The following is a 24044-nucleotide window of genomic DNA, read 5'->3' as shown; positions in this document are numbered from 1 at the left end:
TGATTCAAAACTGCAGGTGATGGACTGGTCTTATAAAAGGTAACATACCTGGCTGGTATGTAATGGATGACTGGGTATGCACTGGCCAGAGTGCTTTGGAGACCCAGATTCTGACCCAATTCTGGATAACCCAGAATTCAGTCAGTTACCAGTGAATCCCATACTTGGAGAACCTAATAGCCCTCTTATTACCAACAAGAATTGAGGTCTGTTTAAGTGATTTTTCTTTTGTTCATAATTGGGTAGAGTATGTGCCATGACATCTACTTGATTGTGGAAAAATGTGCATAAAAACTCCCCACACTTATTTGAAGTGAAAAATATGAACATTATTTAATAACTGATTCTCTGTAATAAACAATTTGAAAATATTTTACAAGGAGTCACAGACACAATATTTTACAAATTTTGTCTTTTCATATCTTTTTTTTCATCTGTACAAAAGAATGGAGCGACATGGAACGAAGCTTGTCAGACAAAAGGAGCTGAATCTTTCTCGCAAACATCACCAGCAGCAAAATAAAACAGAAAACCAAAATATTTGCTTGATTTTAGATCTCAAACTTAAGATTATTATTAGTATGTTTTTTTACTTCACTTAAACTTGAATTGTTTTTCATTTTTTAACTGTTGCTTTTTTTTTACACATTTGTCAAACATCGTCACATAGCACCAGACTACAGACTACAGAATCACATACACGCTTGTCTTGGTCACAGGCTTTCCCATATAAGACGCACCTACACAGACATGGTGAAGGATAACAGTGGGTGACGGAGGAGCCACACCCCAGAAACCCCTCCTTTTGGGCTTAAACAGTTTGTTTTTCTATATATATTTTTTTTTTTTGGCAAAAAATAAAATAAATTTCTCGACCCACAGAAAACACACCTGTGTCCCAAGCCCACTGCCTCCTGCTTGGGGTGCCCACAGACCTACCCGCTCCATGCCCAGCTGCCACTGGGGGGCTCCACGGAGGGCACCAATACAGCACATTCATAGTCCCATGCTGCTCCACAGAGAGCAAACCTTGTGCTCCTTGAAAAACCCCTTCAGGTGAGCAGGGTTGGGCTGCTATTCTGAAGGACAGAGTCCTTGGCTTGCTTTAAATCTGGCACTGTAAGGACTGACCTGCTGTGACTGACACTACAAGCATGTCTGTCACACACAACCAGGGATAATAAATAAATCCAATGAACAGGACATGTCGAAAATAAAACACAGGAACCACACCTCATCGTACGTACTGACAGTACAGCAGGAAAACAATGAAATGCACAACAGAGTGACATCCGAAGGCAAGGGATTGTAGAACTGATTTTGTTTAAAGTGTTGGTGTATAACCGCACAGTAAATTTTATAGCTGGTCTAACGCTGGACTGAATATTATGACTGGAGACGTCCTCCACACATTTTAAACTTAACACTGTGTGTTCGGATACAAACCACTGGGATGGTTAGAACATACTTCTTGAGTGGAAAAGTAAGGAAACACAAAAAGTGGAATATTGGTCCTTTTTGAAGTTTACATGCTGACTCCACGTCAAGGAAATGGTGCACTCGCCAATAGGCAGTGATACCAACAAACACTGAAATCCCACACACTTCATTACATTTAAATGGGTCTGACTAACCTCTTAAACCCAATCCATTTCTATATGCGAGTAATATAGATCTAATTTCCTAATGTTTAGGAACTTTAATTTTCTTCACATGATGTTCTGTTTGAAGGACACAATGAAATTGACTACTTTCTTGGGGTTAAATGCAGAGCATATCATATGTGTAGCCAAATAAATAATACTGTAATATAAAAAACAACAATTCATTTAAACAAAGAAAAGCAAATGGAACTATTCACACTGCAAATACGGAATTGCCTTTCTTTGATTAACATCAACAAGTTTCTAACATTCCTTTTTCTTCTATGCAATACTTGTGTTTTTTGCTTTTTTTATTAGTAACCATACTGTACCCACCCATAGTCCTCACACACAGAAGAGATGAGTAATCAGGTCTATTTACAGGCAGGACAAGCCCTCATTTCAGCACAACTCAGATTGTCAGACCATATTTCTCCCATGCAAATATACCTGTCCAATCTGAGACTGTCACTAAGTCCTCATTCTGTCACATGGATACAGTGTAATGGAAAACCTTTTAGGAACTGTGTTGGACATTTCTCCTCCTTTTCTCTACATAGAACACATATTAATTGATAATAATTTTTCAGAAGTTTGTCTCAGTTCTGAATTTTGAAAATGTGCAGTCCCATGTTGCCAAACTATTCAAATTGTTCTGCTAGTAGGTTGGCAAGGCTCTTCTGCTTAAAGGACAGTAATGTTTTAGTTTTGTATTAAAAACTATTTCAGTTATATCCAAATGGTCAGGGTTGCAAGGGCTCCAATTCCACCGTCAGCACTAGAGTTTCCCTTGAGATATGAGGTATGAAGTCAACTTTCTGAAAAAATGGGCTCAGGAAATAGTGGCAAGTCAGAGAAAAGTCATCTGCAGTGAAGATCAAACAACATGAATTACCAACTTTGAACAAAAAGAAGAAATGAGTGACACACAGGTTTCAGACCATTGCAGGGCAGACCATTATGGAAGAGGTCAAAAGTTCTTTGTACTACATTTCTGTAAGGGCAGAAAAGACAATGTGTGGCATGGGGTGTGTACATATGTTTGTGGGGGAGCAGCTGATAAAAACGTAATACATTTGGAATGGAAATAAAAATGAAATGACCTGGGGTAGGTGACAGGGTGGGGTGGCGTGGGGTGGGGGGGGGAGGCACCCAGGTTAAGGGTGTCAGTAGAGCAACTGGATTTAAAAAAGCCGGGCTGTCTTTGTGATTTTAGGCTAATCTGATTTCAAGACTGTATTCATTCACTACCCTTCGCCTAACACTGCTTACTGTTGAAGCTGGTTGTTTTCATGAACTTATGAAATTCACCAACCAAAATTTGTATGCTCTGATTAAAAAGGTTTCTTCCTTTCTATCCATAATGGAATGATTTTCAAATTCCAAATTCTGTTCCAAATACTGCACATAAATCAATCAACAATCCAGACACATTGACCACTTTGATCACTTTGACAATACAAAGCCACTGCGAGGAGCAGGAACCCCACAGGAGATACTGAAGCGGGCAGAAGCTGAGAGACAATGCACCACGCCACCAATCTCTAGAAAAAGAAATACACTCACGAATAAAAACAGTTCAAACATTCTTCCAACACCTCAGTGAAAGCCTCCCGAAGGGGTGCAAGTTGACTCCTCTTTCCACATTTTCAGCAAATGACGAAAAAAAAATGTTAGATTAAAAAAAGTTGTAAAACCACATTTTTTGTTCAATTTTCAACATTTGACAACACATTTGACCATGGACAGTGTCTGTCCAGCCAATAAAAAAAGGAATACCTATGCTACCACTGCCATCACTCCCCAGATTACAGTTACAGCACACCATCAGTTTTGCGCTTTCTTACATTCCCTTGTAGTTAACGGCTAGCTCTGTCTCGGTGATCACGCTCCAAATCGTTCTCTCGCTCCCTCGCTACCTTCTTCCCTCAGTGATACTGACCAGTGCGGTCGAGTGTGGTTCCGGCAGTTTAAGGAACCACAATCCAAATTACGCAATCCAACACTTTGCCGTTGCCATGGAGGCCGGGGCTGAGGGGGCTGGGGTTTGGGGGGTTGCAGGCCTGTGTTGGGACTGCACTGTTTCAAGGCCACAGAATACAGAGAGACGACAACAAGACGTGAGCTGAGCGTTCGTCTGTTAAGCGTCCGGTCAACAGTCCTTCTGGATCGAATGCGTGCGCTTGCCCGCGGGTTATTTACAGAGTCTGGGCGGAGATACTGAGGAGAAGATGGGTGTACACTGCTGGGCCCCCCACAAGCACGCTAGTACAACAGTCAGAAAGGTTACTCTAATACCAGTGCTGTCCAACAGGATATGTGCTCCAAGGCACTACTGGGTGGGACTGGGACAGGAAAAGGGCAGACAGTAATTCATGTACTATACATTAATAACACGTCGAAGTTTTCCAACAATTTCATCTTAGGCTAATTACATAATATTAAACTTGACTCTTGGAATGCCGACTTGATTCACGGCCTGTGCCACATTGAGTAATGAACTGTAAGTCCCGTCTAACGAGGACTGCACAGCGCTCAAATGTCTTCCAATTCCAACAGCATTGAAAGGTCTGCACAGCTTATCTTGATTTTATAGATTGCTAAAGGCTAAAGCAAGCTGCACTCAGCCCAAAACAAGCAATACCAAATGCATGAGTGGCTATTATATACTAGGCAGTCTCAATAAATATTTTCTGTCTTCAAAACAACAAAAGACATATCACACACAAAAATGTTTTGATACCTTGGTCTTCAGTGTCTGAAAGGACTATTTAACCACCCAATAGGCGAGTGGTCAGAGGGAACATTCAAGGTTGGAGAGCACTGGGCTATTACATCATAAAGACACTGAGATCTGCAGAGAGCATGATAACCGCCTTGGAACACATGGGATAGAACTACAGACGATCCACACTGATGATGTCATTACTTGGAGACAACCTGTCTCTACTGATAGGAGCATGATTGTATTTTAATTACTCTATTTATTTAGATTATTTTACGTTATTTTATTTTCTCCTTGTCCTCTTGCTATTTGGCTATAAAAAATAAGACCACATGAAAGTCTATCTCATTTTGGCAAGAAGTAGATATAGTGCAGAAATAAATGGATAAGTTAGTCAAATCTAATGATTTCCCTTTCAAATTATGCCCTAAGAAATGGAAGTATACTTGTATGCTTGATATTTCAGGTTATTACTGTTTTTAAAGTGTTTTTTGTTTGTTTTCTTTTCCAGTAGCTATATACGGCTGAAAAGACCCCTATCTGAGACACACGGCACAAGGCCCAGTAAAATTCTAAGAAGGTCCATGAGGAATGGGAGCAATTGATGGCCACTGCTGCCCTCTCCTCCTGCCTGACCAGCTGTGAGGTGATGTAAGAGATGAACGGATACATTGTCTGCATTGGCAGGAGGCATACAAGAGGGCGTCCATCTTCTTTTCTTTTCTGAAATTCTTTTTCCAATGCTGTTTCTTGCGGTTGTGGCGGTCGTAGTTTTTTTTTTTTTTTTTTCTCTGGAAGGAACAAAGAGCTCCTGCCCTGGATGGAGGTGATTGGTTGCACACAACAAAGCCCAGCAACCCTCTTTAAGTGACCTGCCATGAAGCTAGGTCACCGGGCATGAGGGGGGGAACAGTACTCAGGGCTTCCAAAACAGGGCATCAGGAAGTCCCATCATCATCTATGATTGGAGAAAGGTAGGGGGAGGGAGGGGGGAGCAAAGGGGGTCAGGAGGTAAATGGTGAGAGGGGAGGAGCATGGGAAGGAGGACGAGCAGGAATAATAGGGCAGAATTAAAGTGTACAGGGGAGGGGTAGAATACGAGGAGAGGCTGTTAGATACAAGAGAATCAGCTGCAGAAGTAGCAGGACCTTTAATGAGGGTCGGAAAGAATGGCCCCGCCCACAGTCCGAAGCATTTTCCTGAGGGGAGAAAAACTGCTGTCAGGACAGTTCTGTTTTAACAAACTCTTACGGTAACTTCACAAGCAGACACACTTCAGGCTTTGGGCTTAAGCCCTATCTCTGCCAAATCTGGCTGAGTGAAAACAAAAACATTAACTGAAGTATACAGCTTTGACAAACCTTTTGAATTAAACCTTTGGTTTTTGAAACCAAGGATGTTATAGTAAAGTAATAAAGTAATAGTACAGACAGTAATAGTACAGAATAAAGAATACAGTAATAAATAAAGTACAGACATTATACACACAGGTGAAGCCAGCTGGGATCCCCTCTTTTAATATTCTGATTAGTTTAATTCTTAATTAGCTAAAAAAAATTAAAACCCCTACTGTAATCAGAACTAGAGTAACCCGTCCACTGTACACTGCTGCTGTCAGGATGTGACTCATCCTTGCACCACACACGACTGCTCACAGAGTGCAGGGATGCACCAGCAGTCTTACCATTTTACTGTAGTCAAAGCAGCTGGAGGGTCCTTTCCGATACCGCACTGTGGTCATTACCTCGCACGGGTTGTCTTTCTTGTCTGGGAAACAAGGTGGGGTTAAGGAGGCGCACACATACATTCGATTCAATTGAATAAGCCTCAGTGTTCATGAGGGGCAGATGTGCTCCAGGACAGTGTACTCTTCTTCTTGGAACTGATGTGAAATCTATTAAAATCTCATACTGACATCAAAGGCTAAGCTTATTCAGAAGACATCTATGTGGTATGGGCACATGACCAAAAGGAACAATGTTTTTTTTATCTGTAGCCAGCTGAGCAAACTATGCAATATATGATGATAACTTTAAAGCTGGCTATAACTGAGAGTGGTCAACAACCTGTTGATCTCTGGCTGCAAAGCATATAGCACAGCTACTGCACAATACCCCTGTGATTTGTTAATAGTACTAATGCCATACTTTAGAGGCCATAAAAACCCAAATCCATCATGAGAGTTTATACATACTAGCAGCCTACAATTTTACATAGTTCTTGGGTGGATAGGAGAAGGGATTTTAGGACCCTGAGCTGCAGGTTGTCCTCGGGTGATCTGAGAAGACTGGAAGGGGCACCTGTTCCATTCAACCTGTCACGTCTGGCTGATGCCACCATTCAGGGGACATGACTGTGGAAGGATACACTCTGTCTCCACCTGTGAAAGTTTCTCTATTTCACACGAGTAGCACGGCATCTTCTCTGCCACCACGAAAAGCAGGTTGGTGTTGTTTATCCTTTTGGCGTGGAACAGTCTGGAGGGAGAACAAAACACAACTAGTCAATACAGAGTCATTTACTTTAGGATTACAGCTGTTTACTACAGGATTATATAGAGGGTTGAGTAATCCTCTGGGATATATGGATATAGGATAGGATCTTCTTGGTTTTTTTGTAAATAGGGGTGTACTTCTTTATGGGTGTGTGTGTGTATGTATGGACCTATGTAGGTGTATCTCAATGTGTGTCACTTGTGTATGTATATGTACATATGTATGTACATATGTATGCACATATGTATGTGTGCACCTTTGTGAATGCTTGCTTACACACCTGGAACAGTTGCCACAGTCCTGCAGTACACCATAGGAGCTGGTGACGTTGGTGAAGTAGAACTGGGTCTGTATTGTGACACAGCTGGTCTCTCTGGAGTCTATCCCCTCTGCCTCCACGTCATCTGTAATTTTCACAGCCACGGAGGGAGAGGAGTGAGCACAGATACTGGGCAGATAGAGATATGGCTTTGGACTGAACATGTTCTAACGATTACAACTGGAACTGTAGGAAGAAACATGAAATAGAATGGATACCACCAGTCCATACACACTCACCTGTAGTGAACCAGCTGTGGTAGGCCACTCCATACAGCAGCTGCTGAAACAGGGACCTGAAAGAGGAAATAAACAAAGGAACCTATCTGAAATATTACCATACAGTACAACCTCCTAGTGCTAACCAACAGAATACACAAATGTTCCTACTTCATAAAAAATGACATAAACTGGAATAAACTGTGATTTAATTTAGCTCTATGACTAAGGTGTTACAAACACTATAGAGATGGATGCTTCTATCAAGCATGATATAGCCAGAGTTTTGTGTGAGAGTGTGGGGTATTACCAGGCTGCAGCTGATGTCCACCAGGCCAAGCTGAGGAAGTCTGCAATGGTTGGCTGAACACAGAAATACAGTGTGTGAAAAAAGGATGGTTAAGCCTTGCTGCTTCTGAGAGGAACTTTAGGAACACTGAACAACCTGAACATGTGGCAATCATCATCAAACTATCAAAAAACAGCCATCTGCACAGAGGTGTATTACAAATGCCATGTCCTTTGAGTTTATTTCAACATTTCATTTGTAACCACAGTGGAAAGAGATTTGGGTGGAGTGATGTACTCTGGATCAGGGCCTGTGTAATAATTAGGTATTGGATGTGCATTTCAAATACTGTGGTCATTTGGTACAATTATAAACTAATATTATCTGTTATCACAAAGGTTATAGCAATCTCGAGTACAGGACAATTAGAATAAGAATAATATGGACTTTTCAGTTTTTAGCATATTGTACAGCTAGTGCTAAATAATAAAGGGGTTGGTCTGCTCAGGGGGATAATTGCATCTGTCAAAGATGTACTGAGTAAGAATTCTGCAAGAGCAATTTTTATTGGAACAGCACTTGAATTAAGGATTAAAAAATCTCATGACACCTGGTGGTGGACATGGCACATAGCCACCTGAGTTGTCTATTTGGATGGAGACTTCTGGAAAATCTGCTTTATTTTCCAAATGTTGACATTCTTCAAAAATAATGTTGCATAAATATATACTATCAACTGTCCTCAGTCATTTTCAAAATCATTTTTACTCAAGCCATTTTAGAGGGTGAAATGTTTGAAAATGAATGGTTGTTGACACATCTTTGAAAACAGTTATAACTATACTAATACGTTCAACTTTTAGATAAGCTAGAGGGTGAGAAATCCATCCTTAAAAATACTTCCAGATTTTCTGTGCATACCATTCTCACTGTAGTGAACATGTTTATGTTCTTTTTACCATGTTTCTGTTGTCTTATTTCATTCAATCATTCATGTTTGAAGTTCTAAGGTTATGCTCTTGGTACAACTCACCACAAACACCCCCCTGGGTGCAGCGCCTGTGTTGCTGTTGGGTGTCGGCTCACAAACAGACTGGTAGTCAAAGGACTGTTTGCGGTTGTAGAAGGAGTTATTGTAGAGGGCGTGCATTAGGTATGGGTCCACCTCACTGAAGAACATGCCAATCTGAGACATGGAAATATGATACATGATAAACGTCAGCCCTCCAGTTCCCATGGATGAAACATATACTTGCAGGGAGCTGGGACAAACAGCCTTAGCTGCTCTGGTCATTGTCTAATTGTTTTGTTACTGGGAAACTACCCTTCATAGGTAATAAAGAGTAGAGGGTCTGTTTTCAGGTCAGTGATTCTAATATAACTTTTTAAGCTTTTGGTCCTCAAATGTAGCTCACCTTGCTCCAGTGATCCCTCTGATTGGACATAACCAGGAACCCACCGTCATCAATCAGATAGCACAGCAGATCCTACATACGAGGGGTAGCAAGACAGCAGGCATTTATTACATCAGCATAAGCTTACAGTGGGGCTATTTACTGAATAGTACTCAGAGTTCTGGTTAAGCAGTGGGATACAACAGTCCTCTCATGTTAGCTCAGATTTGCCAGTCCTACATCTATACCTATCTAACTTCTGGTAACTTGGTAGAGAGAGCATGGTTATCATCCATTACATCATACTGTCCCATGCTTCAGTTTACTATAGCGTACATCATTATACAGCACATTAAAGTTGGTCTTTCACTTCTTTTAGAATGTTGTGCTAACTGTTGTTAAAGAAGTCAATGAAATTTGCTTCTAAATAATTAGAGCAGTCCTGCACCTAGATGGCTGTCATAGTGAGCAGTATTACGCATGAAGGACAGAGAATGAACATGAGCCTCACGTCACTGTTGACTTCACAGTCCATCTCACAGCTGCTGGAAGGCCCACACTGCCAAAATAAACCACAGCATGTCAGTGCTGTATCTGTATAGACTTATTATATAAAATGAATAAAAAATCTACTTCACCTCTGAATGGAGTTTTGTGTTCCATGTTTATGTTTGCTTTCTTAAATTTTTCTGACATTTTTCTGTTTGCAATGATTGAACAGCATCTTTATAATTTTGTCTGTGTACACGTTTCATGTGATTACACCAACACATAAGCACATCAGCAGCATCTTTCCTTCTCTGAGACCAGAGTAACAGTCCTGTATTGCTGTGTTAAAAGAGAGAGAAAAATAAATTGACTCTCCCGCATTTTGGTACCTTGTGTGGACTCTGCCGGCCGTCGGACTGGTTGCTGGCCAGTATCTTGAATTTGTCTATCCAGGCCTCCAAATCCAATTTCACCCCCACCACTAGTCAAAGTCACACAGGAGGAGAATCCAGCAATTAATAGAAGGAAGAGAGAGGGGAGTTCTGTCAGTATGCATCCACAGAGGCATCATGTTTCCTTCCCCAGGACTGAGAAAACACCAGTAAAAAGCTGAACAGCACCCCTTACCAGCAGGTTTGATGGTCTTCCCACCCACGTAGATCTCTACTGCAGTACTGACCAAAATGCCGATGGTGTTGTTTTCCGGGTTTAGTAACTCATCACTCGCTGATGCAGAACAGTTGTTAAAAGAGGGTGACACATGTAATTATTGTTCCTTGTTCAACTCCTATTAAATTATTATAGCAGCACATTAAAACCAAGGCTGAAATTTGATGGAATTCTTGTTCAGGCACTCTTTGAGAGAAAGATCCAGTCCACTCCACACTGTACATACAGTACATACTATTACATACTCTACCTGTAACAGACATAATGGTTTCAGTGTGTTCTAAAGCAGTGATTCAGCTACTCCACCAGATGAACTTACTATCCCTTTATTTCTCCTTGAAATTCATCTCCAACTTACCTTAAGCAGTCTGGGTTATGTTCTCTTGTAATCTCACAACAGGATAACACCACAAAAATGAACATTCTTCACACCCTCAGAATACAAGGAGGCTGAGAGAGTAGCATTACGTGACATGCAGCCGATTAAAGTGATGTCATAATAGAGATGGATCTGGTCTGTGTCTTCTAGATACAAGAAAGGCAACTGAAGTCACTCACAGGTTCTGTAAGGAGCCCGGAAGATGTAGCCCTTGTTGTCAAGGCTGCGCCGATAGTAGCTGGCACTGAAGGGCTCTGGGTCTTCATCCCACTCTTCAGCAGCCCTGAAACATACGTGCACACAGACACACACACACACACACACACACACACACACACACACACACACAGAGAGGTACAGATAATAGACAAATATTAGAGTAGATTACACAGACATGACACTGAGCCTATTATCTTCAAAATTCACAATCAAGACACTGTGCTGTAACATTTTTTTTTTATCAGGACACATTCATATTTTGCCTGTTATCTTCTAAATCAAGACACTGTGCTGTACATATTTCGAAGCAGGATTATCTATACCGTACCTTGTCTCTTCCAAATGAAAACACCGCAAAATTAAAGCTCTCTCATTGTGAGGCATAATCACTGTATAAAGTCCCAGTATAGAGCAGAGGGGGAGTCACTGCATGTTACCCAGGGGAGGAGTGACAGTTCAAGCAGGACTCACTTGTTGGGGAAGACTCTGGTGATCCCTCCATCTGTGGCTGCGAACAATGCCAGGAAGCCATAGCTACAGCACATCAAGGTGCAAGGAGAGAGGAAGAACATATGTCAGCTTATTCCTCCCCTGACTGTCATTCTGTGGCTGTGCATGCATAGTTATGTTAACATAAGTGGATATGACCGTGTCTATGCATTTGAGCAGTTGTATAAGCATCTGTATTCCAGTGGGTGTGTTTGTCTTTGCCAGTATATATGTGTGTGTGTGTGTGTGTGTGTGTGCACGCATGTGTGTATGCGTGTATATGTTTGCATGCCTGCATGTATGCACTTACGTGTTGAGATCCTGGGTCTTCCACACTTTTTCTACCAGCTGTCGGATGATGCCCGTGTCCAAGATGAGGTTGTGAAGGAGGAAGTTATCACCTGATGTACAGTAAAAACACAAAATGACAAAACCTTTGGCTGAGGAACTTGAGGAGTTCTTTGTCACAGACAAGGGTGTGGGTTATTACTCTTTATGATTGAGGCTGGGGCACTGGGCTTGCCGCCAGAAGTCTGGTTACAGTCAGGTTTGAATCCCAGATGTAATACACAGTAGCTGGTGTACCTTTGAGCAAGATAATTAGCCTGAATTGCTCCAGTGAAATGTCTATCTGTATCAATGGATAACCGGTGAGAATGAAAGCTATGCAAATCACTCAGAATAACATCTGCTAATCCAACACATAATGAAACATCTGCATTCTGTTGTACACTGCACAAATCAGAAGCTGAAAAAGGGCCGTGATGTGAGGATGATTGCCATGCCTCTTACAATGTCAGAAAGAGAAATATGTTTTTTATAGATTCTCCAGGAAGAGCTGGATGTACTTACACTGCTTGGAGTCGGGGGTGATTTTCTCCATGAGAGTGATGAAATTGAGCAGGAACTCAGTGTTGTTGTTTGAGAGCTCTAGCTCTTTGCAGTATTCCCTGGGGAGCATTTCCAGTGGTTTTTTTATTTCAGAGATAAAAAGATAAAAATGAAAGAATGATGTTTGCATCTCAGCTACCTCACACTTCCCCACCTCCCCCTGGAATTAGGACATCACCCTCAACCCATGCATGCATTAATAGACACTGACACGATACCATCACCATGCACGTACAGAACACCCATACCCTGCCCTGCACACACACACACAAACACACTTTGTCACACTGACCCCATGACACACATATACACACTCAAATACACACAATGTCACACTGACCATAAACACAAACGCAATGCCAAACTAACCTTCTCACCCACACACACGTGGGTGAACACACACACACACACACACACACACACACACACTCTCTCTCTCTCTCCTCAGGTCTCTTTCCTCAGACACATGCACTCAGAAGAATAGTTATGTGCATGCTACCATGGGCCAGTCCGTCAAAGTGAGACAATCAATGCAGTAGCAGCACTCATGTCTTCACTTTCATCCAATTATCCTTTCTAAACAGAAAGCTACTTATGACTCATTCGCCTGACTGAGTAATAGGGAAGCAATCATCACAGGCTCACTTTGTCGGTGTTTTCTCAGAAACAATGGTCTTTTTTGTAGTGGGGGGGGGGGGGGGGGGGGGGGCAGGAGTGGGGAAGTGGGGGCAGGAAGGTTTATAAGTATAAGGCCATACATGCAGCCACTATACACACATCATGTCCCTTTCATACACACATACGTGTACACACACACACACACACACACACACACAATCATGTCTATTCCATTCTTACACAAACACACGCACACACACACACACACACACACACACACACACACACAGGCACACACAAACATACATAATTATCATGCAGAGTGCTACAAAGGAGCCTTGCCAGTCTTTGCCATGCTGAAGTTCATGCGGTGTCACTACAGTTTGGGTTGGGAGTGGAAGGGGTGGGTATTTGGGTAGGAAACAGGAATCAGGGGGTGTAATTTGAGTTGAAAGGGTAGAGGACAATGAACTTAATTATATTTATTTTCCAATACTGTTTTTTTGTTTTTAGAAAATTTTGTTTTTAGAAAATATTGTCTTTTTTAATGAAAATGGACATAAGTACTGTCACACTCCTCTGGGTACACTCACATAGCACAAAAAGGTAAAGCAGCTCATGAAAACCAACAGCAACAACAACCAAGGGAGATTAAAAAAAAACACCTGAGAGAGGAAAAAATGACAAACAGACTCTCCAGGAAAGCAATGTCTGAAGGCATATAGTGAGGCTAAAATTGTTTGACAAATGGCTGGTGTGGATTGGCGGACTGGGTAAAATTGAAAGGAGGTGGAAAAGAGTGAGGGAAAGGTGGCAAAGGCGGTTGGGCTTCTGGAATGGGATGGCAGGACAATGTGTAGTCAAAAACAAACAAAAAACAGCAACGAAAGAATCAAACCAGTAAAGACGCACAAATGGAAAGAAAGCAAGCATTCACACACAGCTACCTGGGAGCAATGAATACATGTCCCTCGGACTCAAAACTGTTTGGCAGCAGAGATTCAAAATCTGCAATAGAAAGGGAACATTATCTGGGAAGAGCCACAAGCGGGGCTGAAGAGTCAGAGAATAGGGAGGTCTAGTTGGGTAATGTCTGCTTTTCTTCAGGGTTAGATTAGACTGGACGCAGAGGTGAGGTTACCAGATCAACACTGAGGATTCATGGAGGGTAGACTGTCGTTAGCCAATATGTTGCCTCTCAAATGAGCCACATTTAATCACAACTTCATCAGCAGTGCAGAAATTTGTTTTCGTGCAGTTTGATCCCCTCAGAGGACTTCGAGAAAAAACAAAAACCGATCAAAGATTCGCTTTTTTTTTTAATTTGGGAGCTTCGGCACTTGGAGATGAGGGAGAACTGGCTTCTCTCACCACACAGAGCAGGAAGCGAGTTCTCCTACACGTTCCCAAAAACTGTGCTTTTATTCATCAGGCATCAACATGGCCAACTATTGCAAGGGAGGTGGGTGGCACAGGGTCCTGATGGAGAGTCACCCCACAGACTCGCAGACGATGAACCCATCCGAAAGCTCAGAGCCACAGAATTATGGGAGGTGCAGAGCATTGTGAAGGGCATAGACGGGGCAACTCAATTTTTTTGCTTTTAAATCAGCTCCTGACAGATTGTGCAGTTATCAAATAAAATATATACATATATTTAAATAGTTATTTGTTAACATTTTTCCTAAAATACCTTTATATTCAGTTGTACACACTGGAAATGGGTTAAAAAAAGTAAGGTCACATGGGTGATTAACTAAGCAGATTAACAAGCCAGACAAAATTATATGTAAATACACCTTGTGGTCTTAAATAGTATGCATCATTCATAAAATTTTTCTAATGAAAATAGAGTGCATTGTTTTTGTGAGGCAACAATGAACATAACGAGATAATGTAAAATCCAGCCTGAGTTAAATATAGTGCCCAGGTAGTGTTCCGCCCACAATGCACTGCACTTCCAGTTTTGTCAGGAAGTTGGATGGTGCTGCTCTGCCTGCCTGGGGGGTGACAGCCAGACTGGGATAGGGCTGGGGACAAGCCGATGAAGACAAGGGGCACAGGAGGAAGGCATACAACTGGATTCACGCGCCACGAGGCGCCCCTTTACTGAATGGCACAACTGAACCTAGGTACAACACAGGCTTGTGGACATGAGAGCAGTTCCCACTGCTCTGTGGAGATACAAAACTTTAGTTTTTCCTTGCTCAGGCTTTGCTTTTATCTGTTTCTCATTCTCTTCCTAATCTATGTCACTATTCTCGCCCTCTGTGAAATGATCTGGCTGATTGCATAATTCCTTACTAATGTTTTACTCAGTCTTTACAGGGCAAAGTTTGTCTGAGTTACAACATATTTTCACTGGTTAGTGAGGGTGCATGTGTATGTGTGTGTTATGGTGTCATCTTAAAGAAAAAAAGCAATATTAAAAAACTGAAAACAAAAAATAAAACCAAGACCAAAAAAAGGGTCAATAATCAGAGAGCGGACACATTTCTCAGGTCATCACCATCGGTTCATGTCAGTGAGATCCTTACAGTACTTACACTCTCTCTACCAGCTCACAGGTCTATACTAAATGGAGCTCTGAAGGTGTGTCTGTGTGATCTTCATTGAAGGGGCTGACTGGAAGGCCTAAGGCCAGGCATAGCCCTGGACCTCCACACTATTTTAGCTAGTTAACTAGCAGCAAGCACATCTAAGCAAAGAAGCCAGGAAAACAATGAAAAAGTGGTCTTGTCACTTTTCAGTTGTCATTTCAGTTCCTGGTGATTCCAAAGGTGACAAACATCAGTCTCACTCATGTCATGTGCTTTTATATGCATAATATGTTCAGCTCATTTTTCAATGGCACACTTTAGCCAACGTGAAGTGCATTGTATCCAGTCAAGTCAACTTTCAAACATTTATATGATGTATGACGTGCTTCCTGGCACAATAAACCTCCATATACTATCTATACAGGTGTAATATGGAGTAGCAGTTAGGGTCCAGACTAATCACATTGTGAGATAGTGGTCAGGGTCTAGAGTCTACAGCCTGACCAACACACTATTTTACCTGAACTGATCCAGTACAACCTTAGCTATGTAAATGGGACCCTGACTGTGAGCATGATGACACTGTACTGAAATAGTACAAAATGTTTCCCCATAAGGGTGTTTATTCAAAAAGTAAATACTTATTGGTGTAATATCCAAAACTCAAACCTGAGACTCAGAGACAGGGGTAAACAGCAAAAGGCCCCACTGCAGCCTCTGATACAAAAGGATTAGCCTAAATGCTGCTGAGCATATGTTTATTCAGCAGGCTTTGGTGTGATATTCAAAGCCACGAAACATAGACCAAAAAAAAAAAAAAAACATGGAAAAACAACACTCATTTCATCAAGATCCCTGGGGTTTTTGGTGTACAAAAAAGTAAAAGTGCTGTTTTAAAGAAGTTCTAGTCTGGGAGGGTATGACTCATAGGATATTGGGCTAGACAACTGCATGGGGAGAGGTAGGTGGTAAATAGATGCAGGATGACAGTGGGACCCTGAGAGTGTACTGAGTGAGCTGAAACTGTGTGATGCACTTCCCTCTGATCCTGTGTAATGATGCCACACTGAGGCTGCTGTCCTTTTTTAGCATGAGATAGTAGATATTTCCATAGAAAGGGAGAGGACAGAGGTAGGGATAGAGAGAGATATAGAGAGACGGAGACACAAAGAGAGAGCAGACAGAAGGAGAGAGGGAGAGACGAGCGGACGTCAGCAGAGCTGTCCACAGAGAGAGGGAAAGAGAGGGGGAGACAGAAGGGAAGAAGGGTAGAGAAGAGCAGTCCCAAAATGAAAAAAGAGGGCTCCAAAACGTCATAATATCGAGAGAGTAAAGGTCAATGTTTATCGAACAGCACAAATCCTCCAGAGAAAACGTGCGGAAAAACCTCAGTGGCGGTGAAGCCCGCAGGGGGTTCGAGAGGAGAGACTGGAAAAGCCTTCGTGAGAGAAACAGGACATGTTGCCTTGAGCGGGTGGGTGGGTGGAGAGTGAGGAAGAGGAGGGTGGAGGTCGGGGGGTCTCGTAGGCAAGACGGGCAGGAACAAAGGCAAGCAGGCTGGGAACGGTGAGGGAGAGAGGGACGCAGGGACGCAGGGAAGGAGAGGGTAGGTGACTGAGGATAGGAGAGGAGGTCAGGGTGGAGAACAGGGGAGCAAAGGAGGGAGTGGGAGAGTAGGTGTGGGGTAAGTGGACCAATATTGAGTATACTTGCCCTTGGGGTTGATGTATTGGACTGTGTGGATCCGTCAGAGAAGGAGTGAGCAAGAAAAGAAACAGGGGGTCGGGTGGGAAGGGGGTCACAGACAATATTTTATTCAATTACTATTTGAATAAAAATATTGTTTTCTCAAAAGAAATAAATCAATTCAGTCGTACGGAAATGGAAAGAAATCAACACAAATAGAAAAGATCAATAACTTCTTGCAAAGAAGAAGGACAATAAACAGAAAGGAAACCATCCGCAGAGAAGGAAATAAAGTCTAGAAAAAAAGGAATGATTAAGGACAACAACACCAACACTGCGAAACTGTAAAGGAACCGTCGTAAAGTAAAACGAATTGAATGAAAAGGACAATGTTTCATTTGCAAACCCACAGCTGCAGCAGAAAGAGAATGAATAAAGGAAAGAGGAGAGGAAGAGACTGAGAGAAAGAAGAGAGAGTGAGAGAGCAGGCATCCCCCCTTTAAGGCCCATGAACCACATTTTTAAAAAATAAATGTTCATGCAAAAAAAGCTCTGGGCCACAGAGGGGATCGAGAGGTGGGTTGGGGGGGAAAAGGTATTTTTCATTGAATGATTCCAAAGCTGATAATCGCGAGACATATCAAGCAATCCAACTGAAAAGCTTACAAATCAATAATTTAATTAAAATAAGAAAAGGAAAAAAAATCACAAAAGGAAAAAGTAAAGAGTGAAAAGCATGCTTGTTTTCACAGCTTTGAACACAAAATCTTTACACGGCTGCTTCAGAATCATTGCATGGTGGAGAAGAGGCGAGAGCATTTGGCAGAAAAATAATAGTACATTGTCACCATTATTTTCTCACAAGACGTTTAACTTTGTCACACGTTTACACCAGCTTTCACCTTTCTTTCATTAGGGTTTTTTCTTCGACAAAGTGAAGAAAAAGGTCACCATAGTACAGCACAGCATGAAGACGGGGGGAGGGAGTGGCGTTAGTGGGATATATTCTTGAAACCGAGACCCTAAGTTCTTATTCCGTCGTTCTCGCGGGGGTGGAAAGGGGGGCTTGACCCAGGTGGTCTCGCTGGCTGTCTCAAAGAACCGGTGGGGGGCGGGGGGGGGGGAGAAAGAGAGGGGTCAGAGGGTGTGGGGAAGTTTAGGGAGGAGTAGAAGGCCGTGTCAGGTGACTGCTGGTACTTACACTGAACCTGGAGGATCTGGTCGCTCAGGTTGGCCCGGATGTGGTATTCACTGTAGGTTGGCAGTACCAAACCCAGACTGCAGGGGGCAGCAGTGATGCAAATGCAAGAGGTGAAGGAACAGAGAATTAAGCAAGTTCAGGCAACAGCTCAATGGTTGAAGGCTGGCGATTCCCAAGTCATTTTCAAAATCAATGACATACTAAGAAAAAATCAATGACATACTACAACATAAAAAAGGCATACACTTACCTACAGTGGGTGGTATAGAGCCACACTGCACGGTGGCTGTATGCTGTTTCGTGCTTTACACCCATCAACCCCTCACTCACCTGTAGTCTGTGCCGTTGACAGGTGTCCAGGTGTAAGTCCTAATGGCCTCATCAATATACCTCTATAAACAGGAGATGAAGTTGAGTAACAAAGATTTACTATGAGGTCAAAACTTCATGGCCAAGATGTGTCAATTTCCATACCATCTTAAAAACATAAAGTGCACAGGAATAAAAAAACCTCATAAATCCTTCTTTTTTTATCTTATTAAGTCTATACTAAAAGGGTACACAAGTTGCTTACACGCCTTTTGTGTGCATTGAGCTAGGTGGTATGGGCTGTAATTACCCTGCATCACCCTCCATTTGCCCAGGATAAGCAAGATCATTTTTGAGGTTGTTTTTGTGCTATTCCACCATTCGGAAGCTGGTTCTGGTGACAAAAGCGTATTGGCACATGGAATATAACAAAACTCCAAAACCACTGAGGTACCATAGAAGTTTCAGGAAGAGGAAATTGGTTTCCTTGCCGTAAGCTGCTCGGCCCCGCAGCGCTAAAGCAACGGGCTCGCTCGCTGAAGACTTGCCTCATCAATTGACTTAATGAGCGTCTTGATTTTCCTCTGTCCTGATTTTCCATCGATCATCAGCCGCCGGATCTGAAGAAAGACAACAGAGTGCAGAATTACGGCATGTGCCAAGACAGACAAGTATCTCAGAACATGCGCAAAATAATGCATACTTCTACGGGTATATTTGCATACAAGGATAGCTTATGTCACATGACTGATTAGTGTATAAAGAAAACGAGAAAAAACAAATAAAAATAAAAACCACTATGACTGTATTTTGTGTGTCTAGTTTTGAAAACGCTGCCTTTTATCGGTTTCTTGTTGTGGCCTCTGTTGGTAAAGGAGGACAGTGCAGACACTGTAACTTCACAACACATAAGGTTTCTCTGAACCTTGATGAAAGCTTGGAGCAACATGTCTAATGCTGACACAACGCTGGGTAAATGTGAGAGCCTCGCACATTGACTGGGGAGAGATTCTACCTCTTCCTTGGCACTGTCCTCCAGCTCAGCGTCAAGGAAGTCCAGAGTGACGGGCTCCCTGAAGTTAATGATCTGAGGAGAGAGAGAGAGCGACTGAACTAGAAATCAAGAGAGAAAAGGAGATTAAGACAAATATAGGGAAATCATTAGAAAGATTGAGATTAATGGAGGCAGAGAGAACATCAGAGAGAAACAGAGAGGAAGAACGAAAGAGCAAGAATGAGATGTAAAAGTGTCATCCGATTAAAACATTTCTTTTAAAAAGAACCCAGCATTTTGCTGACTTCTTCTGGTCTACGATCCCTCTGCAGGTTCACCTATGAATCCTATGGCAATTTTTCTATTCCACTAGATGGGCATGTTTTTTTTGGGACATTTTGCTATGTCCCTCCTCTTTCATCAGGAACCGCATTCATAAACATGCTGCGCTTCTGGCTTGTGTGTGAAGTCTGAGGTGGCAACTCAGCTAAGTCACCACAATGTTCTTTAAATGGTGTGAGAACTATGCTAACATCAGCCTACAGACATGGCTATTTAAACCTGAGTGTACATTAGATCCCCTCCCTTTCATATTCTGTTCAGAACAATATCTTACCTAATTTTTAATATCACCATCATTAAAACCATTGCAGACCTCTAAGTTACCACAGTAAACATTAATGAAACAGTATTGGGACAGTAGATTAAAGTAAACAATATTAACACAGGAAATACTAAGCAAGCAATATTACTAGTAAATAGTATTACAAAGTAAAAATTACTTAAAAAGTACAGAATTATTTAGTAAGCACTATTATCACAGTAAATATGATAACAGCACAATTTACTATGCAACTAAAGGTTTAAAAATACTTTAAACAGAATGTACCAGACTTAGTAAGCTCTATTAGCACAATTATATAACAGTCCATATTTAGTAAGCAGCACTATCACTGTAAATATCATTTACACAGTGTGCCGTAGAGCTTCATTTCGAGTGTATGTGATGTAAGAAGCAGGCCAGTGTGCCATATCCCCCTCCCACCACTCCCTCTCTCTATCCTCATGTTTCTTCTCAATTCCCTCTTCTAAGTGCTCTGGTGATGAATGGCTGAAATTAGTTCCAGCACCCTGTCTGTGCAGTTTAAAGCATTTCCCCCCGGTTGACATGATCAATCTTTAGAGACCTTTTTCATCAGTGAATTCACTTCATAAAGCTGCGCGTGCTGTATTACCCCCCCTTCCCTCGCTTGCCTGACACTCTTTGGTCATTCGCCACATATAGAGGAATGGAGACATGGTGGGGGTCTGGTCTTTCTGGCGCTGGTGTACGCTTGGCTTGTTCTCTGAATATATTTCACCCAGGGATGTATTGATTGAATGCGCAAGGCATTTATCACTCAGTAGTCTGGTTATGGTTATCCACATGGTCTACGATTGGTACGCTCAACCAAAAGCCTATCATTCGGTGTGATTTCTTCAGAGCATGGTTCATGACACCTGTATTAGCAGACTGAGCTTTCTGTGTAATGATGGCATCACACAAGAGCAGGGCAGGTGCACCAACTCAGATACATAAATGATACACTGCATATACCCTGTTCAATCCTTCTGCAGTCCAATGTTGTTTAGGACTAGCTGACATACAGCCTAATCCTGTGGTCCATTTGAAACTTTATCCAGATGGGAGGCTCCAGCTCTGCTGAGCGGTCACTCACCTTGGGCCGCAGGTTTGGGTGAAGGAGAACGTAGCCATTGGGGTCGATGGCGAAGGTATATCCATTTGCTCCCAGCTGTTTGGACAGAGCAGAGGAGACAGGAAGGTAAGTCAGTTTACTCCTGTGGTGTTCTTCTACCTTTGCTCTCTCAGCCTCTCAGTTTTACCTCTCTTTCTCCTTCAGACCTTCAATATTTCTGTTTTTTTAATCTGTTTCCTCTATCCAATGAGCCACCTCTGCTGGTGTCCCATAATGTGTGCCCCCACACCAAAAACCCCTACAAACAAAAGGCCCCCGTGTTTGGTGGTCTTCTCCATAGAGAGAGCTTGTTTGTGCTCGGGGAGGAGGTGGGGGGTGGGGCAATTATGGGAAAAGGGACACACAGTACATTGTGCAAACGTGACTTAGTCCCTGACCTTCTCTAAGTAGTAAATCCTTTGTAAAGTAAACTGACCAAAGCAAACAGCGGCGTGACTCTAAAGGGAAGGGTTAGGGTCACTCTCTGGCTGATTGAGTCATTAAGTCACTGTGGCAGAGCAATTAAGTGAAGACGGCATCCCCTGAAAAATGTATGCAATGCATATCATGTGCGACAACATAAAATGAAATGGATCATATCAATATGATAATTACACACCCAAAAGAGCAACCACTACAACTACCGGTAGAAATACTATCACAACTATTACTATTCATAATAAAGGCCATCTCTCTCATCTCATGAATTTGGCCATCTCTCCTCTCCACCTCATGCTGTCCTTCTTGGGCTGTTCTCACACAGTGACGGAGTGCTATAAAAACACACTCATATCCCCCTTTTTTCTGCCTCTCTGTCAGGGTGCATCCCTGGCTGCCCGGGTGATTTGTGAGGCTCTTTGTCCATGCCATGGCATCCCTGATAGAAATGCTCAAAAATGAGACCGCTCCCCCAAAGCCATAGCGGCACAATGTCGTATATCACCCATGGTCCTGTACACGTTCTACAGTTTATTAGCAGCACATTGTCAAAAGTCTATGCTGATGTTCGGTCCTGTGTGGTTATTTGCCTCCGGTGAGCTAGCCACCGTTCAGGTCTTGGGGGGATAGACTAAGAGTCTGCTTTTGCAACAGGATGTGGCTCTGCTTTTAATATACTGAACACGTGAAGTGGTTGATTCAATGTCACCATACCACTGAAAATGTCCAGATTATGCTGGAATATGTTTTTTTCTAAATTAAACCTCATTGTGTGTAATGTGTATGTTTGTGCTCGTGAATGTGTGCTTGTGTGTTTTTTAATACCTACTTTATATCTTGGTGTTAGCTTCTGGATTTCATTGAGTGCGATGTCCACTCCCATCACTCCAAGAATGAGCTGGTTCTACAAGAGACAAAAGGTATGGACCTGAGAATAGCACTTTTCCTAGCTGTATATGTGTATGAGAAAGAGTCAGAAAAATGTATTTATTTAACATACTTCATAGACATGTGCCTCCCTCTGGATCTATTTGCAGGCTATAAGCGTTCCAAATCTAAAGTCTATTTCTATTTACATGGAATTTGACCTTTTCCATTCAATAACTCCAGTCTGAGAGAGAGTCACCACCCAGCACTGTGCAAACCTGATTGGTCGGCCCAGTGAGCCGACAGGGTGACATTTCCTACAAGCGTAGGCCACAGCTATGGGTGTCACGCTCCCTTCACAAGCTGTATCTGAGCTGAGGGAAGCAGTGTGTGTGTGTGTGTGTGTGTGTGTGTGTGTGTATGTGGTGAGGAGTGGTGGGGGTAAATAAACCAATTCATTACCATCTTGCCCCCTATTCCAACTGTACCAACAATTCCAGTAATTACATCACTTAAATCTGACCCTGCTTCAAAACAATTGTCAATACTGCATACTTTTTATGGTTGAAACTGTTCCTGGGATTGATGCACATGTGCAATAGCAACACTTGCATGTCATCATATGGTCTAAAATAACATCATTGATAATATTAATACAACTTTCTCAATTATTTATGTATGTCTATTTTATAAACAGAGATGCACATGTTGACTGTGCATCAGGATGAATAAGTTGCTTAAAGGAAAATCAAAACATTTTTTGTAACTTCCATCGTCAAGTCACAGAATCAGTATGTGAAAGCTTCACTATGCTTTTGTTGAACATTATGTACCAGTAGGGGTCAGCATTGCATTGGCGAACCCCTGTAAAGTAACTGAAGGAAATTGAAAAACGTGACACTGAAGATTTCTATACTGGAAGGTGTTGCTCAGTAAAACATGAATAAGGCCATGGTTTTCTCCTTTTCCTATGTTAATACCCTAACCTTTCACTCTCATTTAACATTTAACCCCTTAATTGTTTCTGATGTTGGGGGGAGGGGGAGGGGGGGTCATTATATCTAACCTGAGAACTCCCATCTGCTGTGAGGTTGAAGACAGGCATAGTTCCAGTTATCACCAGCCCCAGACCCTGCAAGCACCAGAGAGAAATAGAGGAATTAACAAAGAGGTCCAATGCATTAAAAAGCATCTTGGTCTTCAGATGAATGCTCGATGATCAATTATTATAATCATTCAACATTCAACACTATCACATTTATCAATGAATATTGTCAGGAAGACCCCACAGGCCCACATAATATAATGACAACTGAAGCAATATCAGTGCAGTTATCTTTTATGATCATCACGTTTTGTTTTGTGATTTCACTACCTATTGCATAATAGTTTATCTGTATTTGAATTAATACACACATGATTCAATCATACTTAAT

At 42.1% G+C, this 24044-nt stretch overlaps 1 protein-coding gene across 2 annotated transcripts in view; it reads right to left on the bottom strand.

Annotated features, from left to right (window-relative positions):
* Positions 1 to 388: 388 nt before the first annotated feature.
* The window catches only part of cacna2d2a (calcium channel, voltage-dependent, alpha 2/delta subunit 2a), a 240171-nt gene continuing 216515 nt past the window's right edge, over positions 389 to 24044 (bottom strand). Inside the window, exons 16-39 of one of the 2 annotated variants that reach the window (XM_036532940.1) lie at positions 23675 to 23740; positions 22571 to 22645; positions 21286 to 21360; positions 19589 to 19660; positions 19122 to 19193; positions 18595 to 18656; positions 18265 to 18341; positions 17091 to 17111; positions 13785 to 13845; positions 12181 to 12278; positions 11639 to 11729; positions 11311 to 11373; positions 10800 to 10903; positions 10200 to 10298; positions 9962 to 10053; positions 9595 to 9642; positions 9105 to 9176; positions 8723 to 8875; positions 7711 to 7763; positions 7422 to 7477; positions 7144 to 7267; positions 6736 to 6845; positions 6053 to 6135; positions 389 to 5567 (exon numbers count right to left, since the gene is read on the bottom strand). In XM_036532940.1, coding sequence (XP_036388833.1) covers positions 5439 to 5567; positions 6053 to 6135; positions 6736 to 6845; positions 7144 to 7267; positions 7422 to 7477; positions 7711 to 7763; positions 8723 to 8875; positions 9105 to 9176; positions 9595 to 9642; positions 9962 to 10053; positions 10200 to 10298; positions 10800 to 10903; positions 11311 to 11373; positions 11639 to 11729; positions 12181 to 12278; positions 13785 to 13845; positions 17091 to 17111; positions 18265 to 18341; positions 18595 to 18656; positions 19122 to 19193; positions 19589 to 19660; positions 21286 to 21360; positions 22571 to 22645; positions 23675 to 23740 — 1956 coding nt within the window. In that variant the 3' untranslated portion in view covers positions 389 to 5438. The remainder of the gene's footprint in view (positions 5568 to 6052; positions 6136 to 6735; positions 6846 to 7143; positions 7268 to 7421; positions 7478 to 7710; positions 7764 to 8722; positions 8876 to 9104; positions 9177 to 9594; positions 9643 to 9961; positions 10054 to 10199; positions 10299 to 10799; positions 10904 to 11310; positions 11374 to 11638; positions 11730 to 12180; positions 12279 to 13784; positions 13846 to 17090; positions 17112 to 18264; positions 18342 to 18594; positions 18657 to 19121; positions 19194 to 19588; positions 19661 to 21285; positions 21361 to 22570; positions 22646 to 23674; positions 23741 to 24044) is intronic. The other variant, XM_036532941.1, reaches the window with a different exon arrangement.

This window comes from Megalops cyprinoides, chromosome 7 (assembly GCF_013368585.1).
Source record: "Megalops cyprinoides isolate fMegCyp1 chromosome 7, fMegCyp1.pri, whole genome shotgun sequence".
Taxonomy (NCBI): domain Eukaryota; kingdom Metazoa; phylum Chordata; class Actinopteri; order Elopiformes; family Megalopidae; genus Megalops; species Megalops cyprinoides.
The sequence above is the reverse complement of the archived record's forward strand: the minus strand, read 5'-3'. Positions and strand labels throughout refer to the sequence as shown.